The 21,396-nt window shown below is 40.0% G+C and overlaps 1 protein-coding gene across 6 annotated transcripts in view; it reads right to left on the minus strand.

The window, feature by feature from the left end:
* Positions 1-21,396, minus strand: part of CHST9 (carbohydrate sulfotransferase 9) — a 250,381-nt gene that overhangs the window by 189,076 nt on the left and 39,909 nt on the right. For all 6 annotated transcript variants that reach the window (XM_023647597.2, XM_070275596.1, XM_023647598.2 and 3 more), the window contains one exon: positions 21,019-21,230. In XM_023647597.2, the coding sequence (XP_023503365.1) occupies positions 21,019-21,139 (121 nt within the window). In that variant the 5' untranslated portion in view covers positions 21,140-21,230. The remainder of the gene's footprint in view (positions 1-21,018; positions 21,231-21,396) is intronic.

Below are 21,396 nucleotides of genomic sequence, written 5' to 3' on the forward strand. Positions count from 1 at the left end.
TTTTTCCCTTGTTCTTTCTTATTGCTTATCCCATAACTAAAACCTTCTGGTCCTCTGCCGTTCTGCTTCCTTCTTGCTCTCAGGATCAGTGGCTCTGCAGCCTGGTTACGCATCAGAATAACTGTGGCCATCTTACAAACTGTAAGGTTCCCCAATTCTAGAACTACTGAATTGGGATGTCCCAGGGTGAGACTCAGGTAATCCACGTTAAAAAAGAAAAAAGTTCTCAGGTGATGATGACCTGAAAAAAGAATGGGAAATCCTGTTCCACTACTAGCTGTGTGCCCATGGGCAAGGTACTTAGCCTCTCTATGACTCAGTTTCCTCAACTGTAAAATGAGAACCATAGTGGTACCTATGGTGGTTCTTATGGGGTTGTTGTCAGCATAATGAGAGGTAGAGAATCCTGACTTCATGTGACATATTTAAATAGGAAACACAACCACAGAAGGAAATACCAGTTCTAGGGACTTTAGAAACTCAGGGTTGTCCCAAAGAGAGGAGGACTCCCACTAACTCATCTCTCATTGTGATTTCTGAGGTCACTTCATCAGCTCCTTTAAGAGCTCGGGAATTCCACCCCTGCAGGGTTGAACATGGGAGCATGGATATCAGCTACAGTTTTAAAACTTGCCTTCATGCCTTCTTTTGCAGTATTGCCCCCACGGCTCCCATTCCCTGGATTGGCATGAGGCTGTCAACTGTCGGACCACACTTTCTGTGAGAGAGAGGAAGGTCTGTAACTCAGCTTGGCCAGTCAGGGTATTTATTTCCATGGGACAGCAACTGGTACAGAGGTTAGCAGAAGACCCCAGCAGGCTGAATCAGAGTCCATTTTTAGTAATTGATATGGGCACCAGGGGAGAAAGAGTCTCTTCTTTATAATTGCTATCAATAAAGATGATAAAAGCCTGGAATTCCCCAAGGGTATCTTTGCCATCAAATGCAGGAGCCTGCTGAGGATGACACTGTACAGAGGAAAGCAAAGCCAAGAGAGGAAGCCAGAGCTGGAGACAGTCCTGATGATGATGTCACTGGAACGCTGGATCTAAGTATGAAACCACTGTGACTTCCCAGGGCCTGGGTGATGCTAAGGAACTCTCTTGTGGAATGTATCTACTTATTTATCTACTGGTTTAACCTACATGGAGATGGATTTCTGTCACTTAAAACCCAGAGTTATGCACAATACCTTCGGATATTTTCCTGCCATATCTGTAGTCAATGTGGCTTATTCCAATTTGAGGAGAGGCTGGGGGTAACTCCCTAACAGCCCAGAGAAGTAAGAGCAGAGGTATGGGTGAGAGGCGACGCCAGGAGTGCCACTGCTCTGGCTTAGTATGTAGTCTAACCGAGAGCAAATGTTTCAAAGTACTTAAAATGAATGAATCAGATAAACATCATAAAAACTTTAAAAGTTGATTTACTATCCTGAACTGCTCAGAAATTTTGCTACTGCCGAGATATGACCCCAGATATGAGTAGGCCTGTCCCTTCCATTAAATGAAACAATCTTAATAAAAATGCTCTTCCCACAGCCTCAGTAAGAGCCTTTATAACACTATATTAAAGCTTTGCAATATTGTGTTTTATGGTGAGTTGAACTCTATTCAAAGCCACATTGAATATAAACTAGAACAGAGTTATAAACAGCATTAAAAGTTAATGAAAAATCAGCCTTGTATATGTAGAACAATAAAAAAAATGTGAAGAAAAAGTAATTATGTTATGCTAGTTACAGTTAAGACTTAGGTAATTATTCTGAATTTGAAATTTAGATCATTGCCCTCCCTCCTTGATGTAATTATCCATTAGACTTACTAATGCACATTTTTCATGTCAAGCTAGCAAGAACTCCAAAATGAAGAGGTGGAGCTGCAAGAGGGAAGGGGGAGAAGGCAAATCTGATACACGTGGAAGCAAGAGTGTAGGAAAGCATGAGCGTTAATTGCAGAATCTATCACTAAAAATGTGCGGGAGTGCCAAGGCCGTCTTTATTTGATTATAACATAAAGGAAATAGATAAGAACTCAATACATCTCCAGTCTGACTACTCAAGGAAAAGACTGCTGAAAGAAACCAGTTGCAAGTGAATGAAAATATCAGCATTTAGAGCCAAGAGGAAACGTGAACAATCTCTCTCAAATCTTCCTTCTGTTTTAGGCCAGGAAACACATCCAGATGGACGGACAGCCTCAGCCATGGCCTCCCAGCTACTCGGTGGGAGTGTCCTTGGAGCTAATCGATGATGATTTACCTCTCTGAAATATGCATCTATTAGGAAATAACATTCAGATCAGGTCAAGTTCTTTCTTTAGACATATTTCTTGGAATCCCCAGGGCGGCGCTTCTGTCAGTTGCTGAGTATGTCTAGTCCAATTATGCATCCTGGAACTGGGGAAATAACCACAGGATGGGTTCAGGGATGACCCACTGTGAGAGGGACCTGAGCTAAAAACTCCATTGATCACCTGACCCCAATAAGCCCCTACTCCGACGGTGACGTTTCAGGTCTCCAGAAATTAGTGTCAATTTAGAGCCAGTGTCCAGTAATCCCTGAAAAGTCTGACGACTTCCTACTCCGCAGGGCAGCCATCCTGGTAAAAGGCCACAGCACTCAGCAGCCCTCTAGCGAGTCTTTTGGAATTATGTGAGTTTTTTAAATAGAAAATTACACTTGTAGAAAAAGATAGTCCATATTACTATAAAGATAGAATATCACGTCCTAGGTTTAGTTAAATTCTACAGAAAGACAACAAAAAGAAGGGAGAAGACCGGGGAGGACTAAGAGGTAAGGGGTACGAATGTCAAAAGCAAGGGAGATTTGCTCATTTCCCCAAGACACCCCCTCAGCTTTCAGAATTGCTGGGGAGCAGTATGCTCCAAGGCAGACATAAATACTGTGGCAAGAGAAGAGCCCATTTTAATGCACTGACATCAATAATGTGGTCTGCTAGGATCTGACGAGATAGCCAGAGTCTGGCAAAAAGGCTTCTCTTTGCAAATCACCACCACTGCCACCACAGGAAACCTTGGATCTGTGTGTTTCAGACTGGGTCAGGCAGATGAAATACTGTCTTGTCACGTTTCCATAAACCCTGCTCTCTCAGGAATCCTCTCTCCTCTCTGCAGTCCTTGGCTGGCAATGACTCTCATGAATATTCGGAGAATACAAATGTGGATAGATGCACACCCTTATGAAGTTATATGAGCCTTACAAGGGAGCTTTCTGGAAGGAATGGCAACACAATTGTTTGAAGTTAATATAATGATTCACGTGGTAGTGCTACTCACTGCACACACAAAAAATGTAACAACCCAAAGGGTCCCCGAAGTCAAAACTGAATAAATGAATATTTAAGAATTCCAGATGCTAAAAATACACCTGAGATCTCATTTTCTTCTTAATCAGAAATTGCCTCTGGGAAGAAGGCTCTTTGCCTTCTGGAATCCAACATCAGTCAAGTTAGCTTGGCATCTTGGCAGAAATCAAGGATAACCTGCCTCTTGCCAATTGTAAACAGAAAGCATGAAATTTAAATGCAAGATTAGAGACACAGAAGAAAAAAAGCTGCCTACCTGTTGCTGTGAATTAAAAAAGACTTATGCTATTTAAATTTCAAAGGATATTGCCGTAGTAAAATTTGAATTTGTTCAGATGTTTTCAAATGCACACCTGCCATTACAAGCTCAACCTAGTTGACGTAAAACATTTCAGAAGAATGACAGAATTAAAACCTATTAATTTTTTCCATTACCATGAGTTTTCCATTACCAGGAGTTTAAGTCCATCACCATTTTCCCATCTATTTGAGATGGCTCATAACTCTTTACAGCTCTTCCGAAAACATAGCATCTTTCTTTTTGGATCGGGGATTTCAGGTTGCAGTATGTCTTTTTCCTTAGTTTTAGGTAATCGGACATACCTTTGATCCAAAGCAAACTGGGAGTCTCTGCCTAATTTTCTGCCGGTGATTCGGTGAACGGATTCCTGATTTCTGTAGATTATTGAATTGCTTCTGGGGATGGATCTAAAAGGCAGGCACTGACCCTTAATGTCAATCATAAAATTCTGAGTCCAAAATTCGGAGGCAATTTCATTGTTTACAGTGTATTTCTGGCAGTGTGCTCATAAGCAGCCTGACTGCTTTATGGATTTGTCTCTCTCCTGAGCAAACTCAAAAGAAGGCTTAGTAAAACCTACACCGGTTTATTGAGCGTATGAAAGCTGACTGCTATTCTTGTTTTTTCCTGCTGTTAGACATTCTTTGGCCTCATGCATCTCAAGAAAGTTTTAAAACTGAGAATTTTCCTTAGTGTTACAATATACGTCTTCCTTAGTTAATTATTATGTGATGAGTCATGTAGAAACCACTGAGAATATCTTACAATAAAAATCATTTGCATTTTTAAGTATATTTCACATTACAGGAAATGCAAAATTGTGTGAGCCTAATTTATATGAACTAATAATTCATATTAAGATGGTTATAAAAGTAACTTGAAAGCTGTTCCCAGGACCACAAAATATACAAATATTTATGTCTATCGTTTTTCAGCTGCAAACAACTATTAATTGTGACTTTACCCATACGGTACATGATAAACATTCTGGAATTCGACATTCATCACTGTGATGCTTTCATTCAGAGTACAATTAGACATTTCCACAAGTACTGTGCTCGGTGCATGACCACAACATGGGAAGCTGGACATGTTGCCTTTGTATTGCTTCCTCTCTGAATACAACTGAACCATTTGTGATGTCAATTTCTGGCCTTCTCAATTTCTGCAAAATTAATAAGGAAAATTCTCTCTCCATCAAGAGGCTAAATATGGAGCCAGCAGCCACCTTCATAACAGTTAAATGTCATTTGAAAAGAAGAAAATGGCATCTGCACAGGATGTATGTTGTTCCTTCTCTGAGATGAGTCCAAATGAATGCGGAACTTCCTGAGATGATAGCTGTCAATGTCACAGATGTCAACTCTGCCCCCACATTCTTCTTTACTGGCTTATAAAAATCACTAATATGGTGGACAATAAGTTTTACCCTATAGGCCACAGAGATAGACTACCCAAATGAAGTTAAAACATTCTGGAAAACAGAGAAATTTTATAAGGTAAAATTGAGAAAATAAGAGAAGGGAGGACTCTGAGCAAAAGAATAGAAGTTTAATAAACTAACCTATAAAGTGAAATTTTTTATTACAGAGAAAAACCATAAAATTATATTACACTAAAATTTAACTACATTATCACTAAAATACTGTATGATGAAGTTTTGCAAAAGTATGTCACCATGATGGAGTACAGTCATGCAGTTTTTTTTCTTTTCTTTCTTTCTTCTTCTCTTTTTTTTTGGCTGAGGAAGATTTGCCCTGAGCTAACATCTGCTGCCAATTTTCCTCTTTTTGCTGAGGAAGCTAACATCTTCCTCCATTTTGTCTGTGAGCTGCCACCATAGTATGGCCATTGATAGACGAGTGGTATAGGTCTGTGCCTGGGAAGGGAACCGAGGCCACCGAAGTGGAGAGCACCAAACTTAACCACTAGGCCACTGGGACTGGCCCTGCATTTTTCTTTCCATGAAATCAGATGGTGGATTCTCACAGACAATGATAGGAAACATCATTTTCATGGTTATGCAAGTTGGGAGGCTGACATATATGCACCTAAAAGAGAAGGCATATACATATATTTCTTTTCCAAGATTTCTAACTCAGTATTTTCAAATTGAGTTACTAAATCCTAGCTATCATGGCCAACGGAAGCACGGGCTAGGCACAGGGGACACATGGTGAAATGGTCCCCTAGTGCCACCCTCACACATCTGTGTGGGTTGAGGGCACTGAGTATGATATTAACATACACTCCAACTGCACCATCATGAGTGCTTTAATAGGGAGGTACAGGGAGCACATAGGAGGGACAACTTAAACATTCGAGACTCAGGAAATGCTTCTAGAGCCACCTGCAGAGGCCTTGGGATGAGAGACCCAATGGCCAGGTCAAGGAACCGGAAGAAATTTAGTATGGCTGGAGAGTAAGTGCAACATGAGCAATGTGGCCAGAAATGAGCCTGGAGAGTTAAGGAGAGGTCATATCATGAAGGGCCTTGACAGCCAAATTATCGAGTTTAGGTTTGTCCTGAGAGCCACTGGGGGGCCAAGAAGAGCTTCATGCAGAGGAGTGAAGAGGAAAATGGAGACATCGCAAATGGCAATAAGGTCTCTAGGTAGGGCAACTGCCTCGGGACAGACTTTGGAGAAAATTGATGAGTTGAGCTTTGTACTTACTGAGTTTAAGGGATCTGTGGGGTATTTAAACACAGATGACCAGGAAGCAGAGGGCACCAGAGGGAACTGTGAGGGATCAGGTTTCTATCAATGGGATCACACTGGGAAAGCACGTAGAGTGAGAAGAAAGGAGGGCCAAGGGTAGAACTCTGGAAACATCAACATCTGAGGGATGGGAAAAGGAAACAAAGTAGTCTGAAGAGGAAACTGAGACTGCAGCCACAGAAGAGGAGGAACACTGGAAGAGTCTGTCCTCATGGACATCAAGAGGAGGTGGCATTTTAGGGTCACTAGTATCTAATGCATACTGCGGCGGCTCCGTGTTGCTGTCATGCTGAAAGCTATGCCATCGATATTTCAAACATGAGCAGGGTTCCAGACTAAGACAGGAAGAAGGAAGACTAGGAAGAAGGACCTGGCCACCCACTTCCAAAAAAACTGGCCATGAAAACTCTACGAATAGCAATGGAGCATTGTCTGATACAGCGCCGGAAGGTGAGAGGATGGCCCAAAAAGACTGGGCAGGGTTCCCTTTGCTGTATACAGGGTCGCTAGGAGTGGAATCCACTAGACAGCACTAACAACAAAGTATCTAGTGCTGCAGATAGCTAACATAAGGACTGGGAAGGACTCACTGGATTTAATGGCAGGCAGGTTACGGGCGGGAATAGGACCAGTGGTTGATGGGGGCAGACTTTAGTAAGCAGAGGAGGGTGAGTGGAGAGTAGTAAAGTAGAGATGGTGATTACACAAAATTCTTTCAGGAAGTTAAAGGGGAGGAAAGGGATAGAGTGGGGAAAGAGGGAAAATATGGTTGAAAGAATTGCATATTTGAGTTGTTTTATTTTTAGGTCAGTGAGATTGAATCATGTATAAATACAGATACAAGGAAGTGATAAAGAGATGAAGATACAGGAGAAGCAAAGAAATAGAAGATGAGCTAGATCACTGAGTAAGTAGACCCCCTGGAAGTCAGAATATGAGTGAGAGGATAAGGAGGAGAGAAGAAAAAGATGAAAGAAGAGGAAGAAGTCGTAGCTGAGGGAAGAGCCAGAGATGGGACAGAAGTTGATAAGTCTGCATTTTGTGTGGAGAAAGCTCTGAGAGTTTTCTTTGATGCTATCTTTTTCCCGTGCAGTAGAGGAGGTGATCCACAGAGAGACGTAGGGGAGCAGATGTGCTCGGAGCACTGAGGAGAAAGTTACCTATCAGAAATTGCCTCTGGAAAATAGGAGAGAAAAAGCTCGATAGGGAACCCAGCATTGCCAGGCAACATTAAGAGCCAGTCAGTTTATCCTGGTACCAATCTGTCTCATGTAATTTTCTATCACAGTCTACAGTTGCCAGATATAGAAAGAGACAGCCAGACTGATCTTGAGGGACGACACCATGAAATGTAATATTTTGTGAAATAGTTTATGAGGCTTCTTCATGACCTGAGCAAAACATCCCTGCAAGAATATTCCAAATTGATTAAGTGACCCCAAGGAGAGTATATTTTTTCCCCAACATCCTGAGCCTAGGAAAGTGGGGGAGACGGGCCAGAGCATATAGCTATTCTAACTATTGGGAAGATACAGCTCCATTAATATGATAATCATTAATTAAATGATTTCTGGGTACACATATATCCCCACGTGACTGGTTAATATGATCAGTCACCCAAAAGTTGTATAATTTTTCAGAAGAGGCAAAATGAAATACCTAGAGCTACAAAGCTCACAAACAGACCTAGACCACACCAAAGATTGACACATTGTGAGTCCTGGATAAACGGTTGGCCACTCTCTGTCTCTGGAATCTCTCTCCTGCTTCTTTCCATTGAATTCTTAATTGAGGTTTCCTATGTTCCAGGTGCCGTGGTCCTAACCCCTCAGTGGGCTGCCAGTTGGGGAGGCAGGCATGAAAACAAATGTTTACCACCCAGGCCTCACGCCATAAGAGATGGAGCTAAAAGGCTGAGAACAGCAAAGGGGAGACCAGCGATTCATTCTGTCTGCTGGATTAGCACAAAATTATTTCAATCCCATGTACAAAACTCCATAAAATTTTGGTACTCTGTGACTCGGGGAAACATAGCTGAGAAAATACAGTGAAAACTGAGGTCCTTATTTTATTTAAAAACAATCCATGTTTTCTTTACAAACTTTATTCCTCTGTAGTTGGTGATGAACTGAATACCACGAAACTTCCCACCAAACCTCTTAGTTGCTTGGTTTACTCCTGAAAGGTATCTTTGAAAAGAAAATTGCCGAGCAAGTTGTTCCTGAAGACATTGGTTCTGTCCTGTTGAACTCTGACGTTTGGGCTGTTACAACAGTAAGTTCTACTCTGTGCCAATTTTTCAACTGGAGAACAGAAACCATGTCTTTGCTCCTGTTGTTGCATCTGGTTGCTAGACTTTTCAACTGGGTTTTGGAACGGCCACGTTCAAGTCACTTCAGGAAAAAAAGCAATAATTCAAAAACGTCCTGAATCCTCTTGTATCTCAAGAGGAAAGGAGCGGAAGGGCAGCCAGGAGGAAGGGAGGGGGCAGAGCATTGTATGGAAAACAGGCAGTTAGCAGGAATCACATTTTAGTGCCAATTTTGTTACTAACTAGCTACACAAATTTAAGCCTTTCAGTTGCTCCTCTGTAAAAGGAGGATGCTAGGGCTGGATGATGCTCTGGCATTTGAAAGAGCTTATTTTTGTTAGGAATATTAGAGAATTTGGACTAGAGAGGTGGTATTAGTTACGGACCAAATCAACACTCACCAGCAGGAGTCAACTTGCCTGTCACTATGAAATTTTTAGTGAGTGAGGTCTTTACACTCATACTCAAAGTAATGACCTGGTAATCATTTTAGTAGATTCTCAATGAACTGTTAACTATGAACTGTTAACTACTCCATTGGTGTACCAATAAAGCAAGAAGCACTGTGAGAGTAAGTTCTGTGCTCTATATTTGTATCTTTCCATCCATAATTCTGAATGGAAATCTGCATATCCAAATAAATATTTCTGTATCCATTTTACCAGGATTATCATTAAACATTGACAGTGTTTTAGGAAGTCCTGTTTTGATTTGCATGAGCAGAGGAGAAGATGTAATAAGGAATCATAGAATCTTGAGGCTGATGTTATTTTTGAGAACATGCAATTTGATCCCTTATAAAAACTCTCGAACATGCGAACAGCGATAACTTAAGATTGTTCTTAGCAGGATTGTGTGTGATAGCAAAAAATTAGAAGCAACTTTAATGCACATCAATTGGAGAACGGACAAATAAATTGCAGCATATTTACATAATGAAATGTTACATAGCAGTCAGGTGAATGAATTAGAGCCACATATATCGATATAAATAAATCTCAAAAACCTGATATTGAATGAGAAAGCAAGCTGCCAAAGGGTATATACAGATAGACACCTTTTATATAAAGCTAAAAACATGAAAAAAGAATAAATACAAGTGTTAAAAAATTATAAAGACATGCATAGGAATGTGGTGATAAATGTCAAACTTAGGATGGTGGTTATCTGAGGAGAGCAAGGAAGAAGGTATGAAATTTGAAGAAAAGAAACCAGAATCTGGAGAGATTAATCAACTTGTTCAAGGACACAAAACAGGCTAGAAGTTAGTAGCTTGAGCTCATTGCTTTTCACTACAAAATCCTACCTCCCAAATGGAGAGCTTCTGAGACTGTCTTTGTTTATTTGTTAATATGTCTTTCAGACACAAAATGACAGTCACAGGGAATTTAACATTATAAAGGACCTTAAAAGGTCAATTCCTTATTTAATTTTCAACTTTTCCTAACATGTCTGCTAAACGATGATCCAGCCTTTGTTAAAAACAAAACATAGCAAGAGGGAAAATAAGCCTCTCCAGGTAACTCATTCCTAACCTCAAGAAGACATTTCAGGACATCCTTGGAGAAAACCCCCTCCAAACCAAACACTGTAACTTCTGAAAAATCCAGAGTTAAGTGCCAGCCTCATTTGCCTTCTTTAGCTCCGCTGAGCTTAGCTTTCAATGTGGGTTGACTCATTCAGCAAAGATTTACCACGTGCCAGGCACCTTGCTAGGTGCTAGGGCATAGCAGAAAATAAGGAAGAATCTTGTGGTCCACGGTATAAAATGAATCAGAAACAGTGAAGGAGCATTGCTCTGTGCCATCTGCTCCTTGACCCTACTCTAAGAGATGAATAAAGCTAATGGGGTCCTTTATGATAGAGGCCTTTCACAGCTGCAGTAACCCTGCCTTGAGAAAGATGTTTGCTTAACGTCATCTGAGACTGGGAAAGAAGATTAAGATATGAGAGCCAGACTGTATTTGTGAGGACTATTTGGGCTGCCCCTGTAGAAACCCAACCTGAGCTTGTAGGGGTTCAGAATATGTCACCCTAAAATATGCCAGTTTGGCATCTTGATGATTTTGAATTAAAGATACTCAGAAACAGCTGGTCCAAGAAAGCCACTTTGACCCTCCTTTGTCCCCATGAAAGCAGGAGATAAATCTCCATGTGAAAGTCATCCTCCCTGTCCTGGGAGGGTAGAAGGCGTCCTTATCACCACAGAGAGGGAATTTAGTGTCGAGAAGAATGTATAAACAAACCTTATGACTTCTTCACCAATTTACTACCACAAGCCCAAACTCCTTTGTCTCGTCAATTTTTCAAAAATTTATAGTTTCTTTGTCTAAAAGGTATAAAAGCTTCCTGCTTTGGTCACTTCTTTGAGTCTCTTATTTTTATGGGGCTTCAATACATATGAAATTAAATTTGTTTTTCTCCTATTAATCTGTCTTATGTCAATTTAATTATTAGACCAGTCAAAGAACTCAGAAAGGAAGAAAGGAAAATTCTTCTGCCCCTACAAGTCACCTTAAATACACCACACAGGAACGGAATCGACGCTTGGGAGTAGCGGACATAGGCACCCAAACACTTGCTGAGGCTCCCTCTACATCTCTGCTCCTCTCCTCCAGGCTGCTTTTACTCTCTCTCTCTCCAGCCTAGGATCTTCAGCTGCTCCGGCCCACATGGTAGGAAACAGCCACATAGCTTCCGAGTTTTGCAGCACATAGTCCAGGCACTCGGGCCCAATCTCCCAGTGTCGAAAACCAAAATCCCAAGAAAGGAAATCACTGGCCAAGCTTGAATCAGCCACCCATTCCCTGCACTAGTAATCCAGTGAATGTGGCATACTATGAATGATGGGCCTAGTGTTGGCTGGGCATCTGACAATGGACCAAATGAAGGGCTCCATTATAATATAGTAGTTTTTGCTACAACTCTGTAGATGGTGTGGGAGAGGAGGAGAAGCCCCTAAAAGAAATGGAGGCAGAGGAGGGCACCCTGAAGAAGGGCGAGTGGTGGGCTAAAGCAATAGGATTATTGTTTACATGTGCTCAAAACATATTTGGAGGACAAATGCATTCAATTTACTGCTATATTTTTTAAAATCCATGTTGATTGGATTGACTCTGTAGCAAAGCTTGGCCAGTGAACATTATTCAGTTTCAGAAGATTTTAAGCAACTCTGACATCCATCATTCCTAACCAACATACAAGGTCCCTGCCCTTGGAAAGTTATCATATTTTTTTGAGAGGGGTAGACCAGAGGTAAATTAAAAGAACGATTACAGATCAGGATAAGTGCCATGAAGTAAACTTTAAGAAATAATAAAACAGGTGCTGGGAGAGAAAACATCAGAGGATATGATATCTACCATACATGGGATGTTGAAGGAAAGCGATATTTAAGCTGTAGCCTGAGGGATAAGGAAAAGCCAGCAATGGAAACAGCCAAGGAAAACATGTTCCCAGAAAAGAGAACAGCTAACTCAAAGGCCCTAAGGTGGGAAAATTACATAAAAGGAAGATGGGATATGGCAGCATCCAGATGTGGGCAGAGGGAGCACGTGTTCATTTGATTAAAATACAGTTGCCACCCTCATCAAAATCAGAGGAAGTAACTCAAATGAGTGACTTTTTAAAGCAAAGCAATTTTGTTTTCCTGAGTATATGATTGGCAGTAAGCATACAGTCCTTCCATGTGACAGTTCAGGTGTACAATGATCCCCTCGGAGAAAACAGAATTTCAATACAGCAACATCACAATCAGGATGAATAGCCTGATTCTGGAGGGAAAGAATACACTTTCTCATCAGAGAGGCTCAAGAGAAAAGAATTAGGCAAACCCAGTCTAGGAGCAAAACTTTATATGCTACAAAGTGTGCTTAGTTTGAAAAAAGCAAGATGAGATCTCCTAAGAAATACCAAAGCATGGAGGCCAGTTTGCTTGTGAAGTCCTGAATCATCTGAGAAAAAGCAATAAAGTGGCTTTACTTTGCTGGAAATCAGAAGCTTGTACCTACTATTTTTCACTTTCACACAAACACAGGAGGGTTAAAATATAACCCGAGCTTACTGATGTTTATTGTGCTTTAGCAAAAGAAAAAATTAAAAGTAGCCATCTGTTTTGGCTATCTTGCCATTGATAATAACATGTGGGATCTGAATAGAACTCTGACCTACAGAAAGTTCACATCACTGACCAAAAAGAACATAGGCCAACTATGTTCAGGATCAGAGTCCTATAGAGCCTAGATTGGTGACAATAAATTTTGAAAAGGTGGGACTATAGCTACATGATTCTTTCATATGCTAGCTATGATAATTCATAGCTAAATAGTCGACCCTAGATGCTAATGCTGAATCCTGAACTAAATTCAGATATCATTAGTTATTTAGTGTAAATCAGAAAGAAACAAGTAGAAATAAAAAAAAAAAAAAGTCTAGTTAGAGGTATGAAACAAAAGTCAAGTTTCTGTTTAAGAAAAATGTAAAAATATTAACAATTAATAGCTAAAAAATTATTGGTTCTGCCAAATCAATCTTGAGAGAGAATAACAAAGTTGGAGGCATCATGCTCCCTGACTTCAAACTATATAACAAAGCTACAGTAATTAAAACAGTATGGTATTGGAATAAAAACAGACACATAGCTCAATGGAACAGAACAGAGAGCCTCAAAATAAATCCACACATATACGGTCAATTAATTTACAACAAAGGAGTCAAGAATATACAATGAGGAAAGGACAGTCTCTTCGTTAAATGACGTTAGGAAAATTAGACAGCCACATGCAAAAGAATGAAACTGGACTACTATATTACATAATAAACAAAAATTAACTTAAAATGGATTAAAGACTTGAACAAAAGACCTGAAACCATAAACCTCCCAGAACTAAACATAGGCAGCAACTCCTTGACATAGGTCTTAGTGATGATGTTTTTAACCTGACAACAAAAGCAAATGCAACAAAAGCAAAAATAAACAACTCGGACTATATCAAATTAAAAAGATTCTGGAGCAAAGGAAACCAACAACAAAATGAAAAGGCAACCTACTGAATGGGAGAAAATATTTGCAAATCATGTATCTGATAAGGGGCTAATATCCAGAATACACAAACAATTCATACAACACAATAGCAAAAAACCTCAAACAATTCAATTAAAAAATGGGTAGAAGGGGCCGGCCTGGTGGCATAGTGGTTCTGTTCCCACGTTCCACTTCATTAGCCCAGACTTTGCAGGTTCGGATCCTGGGCGTGGACCTAGTACTGCTCATCAAGCCACACTGTGGTGGCATCCCACGTAAAACAGAGGAAGACTACCACAGACGTTAGCTCAGCAACAATGTTCCTCAAGCAAAAAGAGGAAGATTGGCAACAAATGTTAAGTCAGGGCCAATCTTCCTCATGAAAAAAAAAATGGGTAGAAGATTTGAATAGATATTTTTCAAAAGAAGACACAGATGAACAAGAGGTACATGAAAAGATGCTCTACATCATTAATCATCAGGGAAATGCAAATCAAAACCACAAGGAGATATCACCTCACACCTGTTAGAATGGCTATTATCAAAAAGACTAGAGGAGCTGGCTCCAGGTTCAAGTGGTTAAGTTTGCGTGCTCTGCTTCAGTGGCCCCAGGTTTCACTGGTTTGGATCCTGGGCATGCACAGGGCACGGCTCATTGAGCCATGCTCAGGTGGCATCCCATATAGCACAACCAGAAGGACCTACAACTAGAAATGTACAACTATGCACTGGGGGGGCTTTGGAGAGAAGAGGAAAAAGAAGATTCACAACAGATGTTAGCCCAGGTGCCAATATTAAAAAAAAAAAAAAGACTAGAAACAACAAGTGTTGGCAAGGATGTAGAGAAAAAGGAACCTGGTGCACTGTTGGTTGGAATGTAAATTGGTGGAGCCACTATGGAAAACAGTACAGAGGTTCCTCAAAAAATAAAAATAGAACTACCATATGACCCAGAAATTCCACTTCTGGGAATATATTAGAAGAAAACAAAAACTCTAACTCAAAAGATATACGCACCCCCCATGTTCACTGCAGCATTATTTACAACAGTCAAGACATGGAAACAACCTAAGTGTCCATTGATGGATGAATGGATAAAGAACCTGTGGTATACATACATAATGGAACGATATTCAGTGATAAAGAACAAAACCTTGCCATTTTCAACAACATGGATGGATCCTGACGGCATTATGGGAAGTGAAATAAGTCAGACAGAGAAAGACAAATACTGCGTGATCTCTCTTACATGTAGAATCTAAAACAAAAATACATTAAAAAAACACACACACACACACACAGGGGCTGGCCCGGTGGCACAGTAGTTAAGTTCACATGCTCTACTTTGGTGGCCTGGGCTTTGCAGGTTTGCATCCCAGGTATGGACCTACACACTACTCATCAAGCCACGCTGTGGCAGCATCCCACATACAAAAGAGAAGAAGACTGTCACAGATGTTAGCTCAGGGACAATCTTCCTTACCAAAAAAAAACAAAAATAATACCACAAACAAACAAGCTCATAGATACAGAGAACAGATTGGTGGTTGCCAGAGGTACGGGATTAGGGGTGGGAGAAATGAGTGAACTGTTTTATTGTTTGGGATTTTTTTAGTTTAAATAAATTGATTTATTTAAAAAATTATTAGTCGTGAATAAAAATGCTCGGAAGTTGGGGCTGGCCCCATGGCCGAGTGGTTAAGTTCGCGCGCTCCGCTGCAGGCGGCCCAGTGTTTCGTTGGTTCGAATCCTGGGCGCGGACATGGCACTGCTCATCAGACCACGCTGAGGCGGCGTCCCACATGCCGCAACTAGAAGGACCCACAACGAAGAAGATACAACTATGTACTGGGGGGCTTTGGGGAGAAAAAGGAAAAAATAAAATCTTTAAAAAAAAAAAATGCTCGGAAGTTGTTTATATAGATTTTCATAATGAAGGATAAATCCAGGGAACAATGTTACTTTGGAATAGTTGAGTCTAAACTTAATTCTGGAAAATCTCAAGAAAAAAATAACATAGGCTATTCAGTGGGATCTGTTTGATTTTCACTACTTCGTATATTTAAAAATATGTGTATGTAACTCTCCATTACTTGATAGGAGATTTTATTAGATATGTGTATTTTTAACACAGGTTTCATAGAAGACTAGAATACATCCTATTTTAAAAGAAATATAGAGTAAATGTTATGGTTCAGAGGAGAGTGACCTAGATGGTCTTTTCGTGAAATGGTTAAAAAATCTGACCTTTCATTCACCATGAAAATGGTCGGCCATGCTATGGAAGAAGGTGAGCCCCATGTGGTGCCAGGATACAACGAGGACAAGTGGAAGAAGTCAAGGAGGTGAGTTCTGGCTTAATATATGGAGCCTTCCAAGGAGGTAGCTGTGAGGTTGAGTGGACGCCTTGGGGAGCAGTGGATTCTTTGTCCCCAGAAATATTCAAACACCGTCTATGTAGTCATTCGGCTGGATGTCGGAAAACCAAGTGAAGCATTATGCACCCACCCGTACAACAATACTACCGAGCACCACCAAATACATGTTCCACGCTGTGGAATGGGGACACCGAGGTAAGTGAGATGGACCCATGGAACTTGTAAAACAGTAATGGATGCCGACAATAAACAGATAATTAAATCAACAGATAACTAAACAAGGCAATTGCTGATTATGATCATTTCTCTGACGGAAATAAATAAGGTCGGGGGAGGCTGACTGTGGGGGTGATCTAAGTAGGTGACATCTGAGCTAAGCCCTTACAGGTGAGAGCTGGGAGAGCATCCCAGCTTCTGAAGCTGTGAGAGCGCTGACTTGGCAAAGGGCTTGGTTTGGTGGAAGAAGAGACAGAAGCCGGGAGCACCGTGAGGGAACAGAGGATGAGGCCACGGAGGCAGGCAGCGGCTCCATCCCACATAGCTTGGTGGGCCCGAGGAAGGTTTTCTTAAAGGGCATGAGATATCACTGAAAAGTTTTAAACAGAGGAGTGATGTAATTGGATTTATATTTTCAATAATGTATATTTTCAATAAAAATAAGTGGTGTATAAGATGACCTTCAAATCCTTTTCTGAAGCTGAGATTCTGATTCTGTTATGATAGGGTCTTAACCCTGTCTTATTGGACAAACAAAACACTTAAGTACCAGACCTTTTGGCATTTATTCTACTTAGCAGTCAGATTCCACCTGGAAGAGCACCAAATTGCAAATCTCAACAGTAGCTGAGAAAAAAACGACCCATTCTTGTGATTTATCCCGAATTGGTCCTCTTCATTATGGCATCTTTCCCACAGACATGTCTGTTGTGCTCTGATCTGGTGCTCTGTGCCTGCCAACCCTGCCCCTACCCCTAAGCCACTCCTTCACCGCTTCTATCTGGTCAGCAATTGCATCCCTGACAACTGATTGGGCTCTTTCTCCTGGTCCTGACTCATTATTTTGCCTCATAATGGAGGGCCTGTCTCCGTTCTGTCATAATGGATTGGCCTTTTGTACCAACGCCTTGGCCTGGACTCAAGACCGTTTTCTCCCTTACAATCCATGAGACTACAGTCTCCTTGAGAACAGGGATCATATCTGGTTCTCTATTAGATCTCTCTCTTCACCACAGTGTTTGGCACCTCTGATTATTAAGTTTTCAAAAAACAGAACTGAATGAACCTATACCCTGACGTTGGAGGCAGCCTGTATGGACATGAGATCCTCCTGGACGCCGACTACACTCTCTGCACTCAATCCTATCATTCTCCTTCCAACTTCTACACTGTGAAACGTGATGGCTCTGAGCTAGTTACAGTCTCCCAACATTTTAACCAGAGCTGGAACTGAGCCTTTATTTTTTTTTTTCTCTTAGTCAAGGCACAAGCTTAGGATTACTTTCCTGAATTGTGGCTGAGTCTCAATTGTGGTAACTCAGAAAAAGCAAGTCTGCAGATGCTCTGCGTCACGTCCAGGACAAAAAGAGCTCACATTCGTTGGGCACTACTGCTTGCCAGGCACCATGCTCAATGCTTTACAGGACTTGTCCTCTTTAATCCTCACTGCAACCCTATGTGGAAAACATTATCCCCATTTTACAGATGAGGAAACTGAGGTTTAGAGAGGCTAAGGAATTTGCCCAGGATCACAGAGCTAACAAACAGATCTGATATTTTCAAGACTCCTCTGAATAGAAAATTTGTACTCTTAGCAACTGGGAAAAAAATTTACAAAATAAAAGTCATAATAATATAGCCACATACTGAAAATTAGCACAAAGAAATGCCTATTTTAATTGATGATGATATTGAAAAATGAATGTTATTATGGAACTCTGTACAACTGGATAGATTTCAGTTTCTCTGTCACACATTTTTCCTCTTCACTTACAAAAAAATCTTGCCTATTCATAATCTTTACTAGCCTATCAGGGCATATTTAAGGGGTTTTTTTTGGTAATTCTAAAGCATTTTATTTTAATAGAAGAAACCCAAGAAAACTAGCAAGGCACAGAACATAGTCCATATCTTACTAGATTTTAAAGGCCTCAAATAAAATGTATGAAAAGAACCTAAGAGTTCTCATACACAACTGCAATGTGTATGCAATCAAAACCATTCAGAGTTTTAAAATCTGCTCGACTTACAGAGGGTTTCAGGAGCCAAAACCAACTCATCTTCCAAAGTTCTTCGAGTGATCATTCCAAAGTATCCAAGATTTTCCAATTTTTAACTTCACATCAAAGCACACATTCAACGCTTTCTGATTTATAAAGAGACCACCCTTTAAAAATGCCTGATGCCCCTGATGTCATTTGAAACACATATAAAATCTATATGTACCTGTCTACCTAGAAAGCTACAGAATTACAACCCAGGGCACCAGCCTGGGAGAAGGCTAGACTCCAGATGGAAGTCTTATTGAAGAAGAACTAAACTTTTCTTCAGTAAAATACTTGCCTAAGGAATACTCGCTATCTAAAGGAATACTCACTGTTTCTACTCACTGTCATGAGTAGATTATGAAATATTATACAATTCATTTAAGATATATCAAAATCAGATAAAGTACTTCTGGCAAATTACAGATAAAAATTAAGAGAATAAATGGTAAATGTTTTACTAGCCTATCTTAACTGAGGAAAATAATTTCCCAACTTGGAAAAATTATGAATTCAATTAAGAATCCAACTTGCAGAAGAGGTTACATATCTATGAACCCGTGAATAGCTTAGATTTACCAAGTCAGTGATTTTAAAATGTCTGTACTGACACTCTGGCATTTTTTATATATTTATATCTTATCCAGTTTTTTGGTTAGGAGGCACTTTGAGAGCTCATGAGGAGTAGGAAAACCTTGGGATGGGTCACACTTTGACAACTCTTAGCTTTGTGTTTTTGGACAAGTCACTCTGAGACTGTATTCCAGGGGGTAACACTATTCACCTTTTCCCCTCACAGAAGCAATGTGTAGAGTAGAGGCATGAACTTTGGGGTCAAATCCTAGATTTCCCTCTGCAGCTTGGCACAGGTGAGGCCTTCGATAAGTTCCTTGTCTGCCTGAGCCCCAGTTTCCTCATCCGTAAACTTAGAACATCACACCTAGTAAGATATCGCTAGGATTAGAGAAAATAAATACATGTAAACACTTGGCATTTATTAAGCTTTCAATAAATGGTAGCTATCGCTGCTTGTGGACACATTTTGCAAACTGCCTTATATATATATGTAAGGTATTATTATATGACTTGACTCTCTCCAGAGACCATGTAGTTTCTTACTGACATGACTAAATCATAACATTTCTCCATTAGTCTGTATATACAAATATATTTTCTTTTATGTATTGGAGCCTTATTGTGATCCTTTTCTTGTGAAATTTGTTATGACACTATGATATTAGCAAACCTCCCAATAACGAGATCTCTTTGTTTCCTCCTCTTGGCTGCATTCCAGTCTGTATCTGCAGTGAGTTTTCAATCTATTCATTCATTCCTTTATTTACTCATTCAACAAACGTCTACTGAAGGCTTACTACATGGCAAGATCTGTGCTAGGAGTTGTACTGCAGGAGGAATCAGCCTATATATTTTATCACAGATGGTTTCATCAAATATCATGTTACTGGGATAAATTATTGCAGGAATATAGAAAACTTCAAAAATATTTAGTTTATGTAAACTGTAATGGGAATTAAGAGTAAGTTTTTACAGTATGTTACATATTCTCTAGAAAATAATTGTATGCAAACTCTTTTCCCAAGGATTACTATATAAATTAAATAAATCCAAAGTGTCTATGAGGATAAAGCAAGGAAAAGGATTTAAGAATGGAAATAACTTTAAAATGATATTTGTGGTATTTAAAATGAATTTGATCACTCAACATTGAAGTATCTTTCAGAGTAGATTCCCATGGGCTTTATAGCTAGAATAATCTAAAAATAGGCCACAATTGGAAATAATCAAGAAATTGTTCTTCTGTTTTTATTTTATTTTCCCAAATGGTCATAAGCCATAGTCTATTTCCACTAATGGAAAACAACTGAATTTCACAACACCTATATGTATATATTTCTATGATGCTCTAAAACATTTCCTTTGTTTCCTTCATTATAAACATAAACCATTTTAACAGGAATTGAGTGCCTCCAAAGTGCTGCAATCGCAAAGATGACGAAAGTGCAAGATAAGCACAGCAGGGATCAGGAAACTACCGCTTGTGGACCAAATCCGGCCCACCACTTGTTTTTGCAAATAAAGTTTTATTGGAACAAAGCCTGGTCCATTTGTTTACATATAATCTAGGGCTGCTTTTGTGATACATTGGCAAAGTTAAGTAGTTGTGACAGAGACGGTATAGCCTATAAAACCTAAACTATTGTCTAACTTTTCCTTTATAGAAAAGGGTTGCCAAGCCTGCTTTAGAGTAAAGGAATTAAAGAATTTCTACACCAATTTTGAGTACCAACACAAAAATTAAGAAGGAATTAAAAGAGAGAGTTTGCTGTACATTTAGCTCCTTTTAGGCTTGTACCTAATACTTAGTGGACACACCAGAGGTAGGATAAATGCTACACATTAGAGTAGACAAATTCCCTACAAGCAGTCCTTGCTGGGCTAATGGGCCACTGCTGCTTCCCTCTGAGATAACAAAAATTCCAAGTGTTGCCCCAAGCCACCAAGCAAATGTTCACTAGCACTGAACAATCATCCTTTCTTTTAGGAGCTGGGGATTTCAGTTCGTATCTAACTTTTGTTGTTGTTGGAAATATTCTGACTTTGTAGATCTCTATAAACACCACAGCTTATTTAATAGAAAATGACCATTACAATTAAAATAGGAAAAAAGTCAAGATGTTACCTGCATGTTGTTCTTCAATCCAGACTTGTAAATACATGAAGAGGAGCAGCCCTGCTACTCCAAATATCAGCACCGAGAGGAAGACTTGTTTGGGGTTCATGACCATTTCAGATGGCTGCATTTCTCCTCGTTTCTGAAGACCACATGATTTGTTTTTCCAGAAAGCTTCAATCCTTTCTTGTTCTCTTAAGGGCTCCTTCCATGAAGCTTACCTAGAATTTTTAAAAAATCCACATTTTACCTTGCAAATGGCATTTCCTCCCAAATATGGGATAAATATGCAGGCTGTCAACAATATGGAAGTCTTCCATGAACTGTAACACTCTGAAGACGAGAAGAAACTACAGAAGATGTCTCTAGAGGGGCAATTTTCTGTTG

Source organism: Equus caballus, chromosome 8 (assembly GCF_041296265.1).
Source record: "Equus caballus isolate H_3958 breed thoroughbred chromosome 8, TB-T2T, whole genome shotgun sequence".
Taxonomy (NCBI): Eukaryota; Metazoa; Chordata; class Mammalia; order Perissodactyla; family Equidae; genus Equus; species Equus caballus.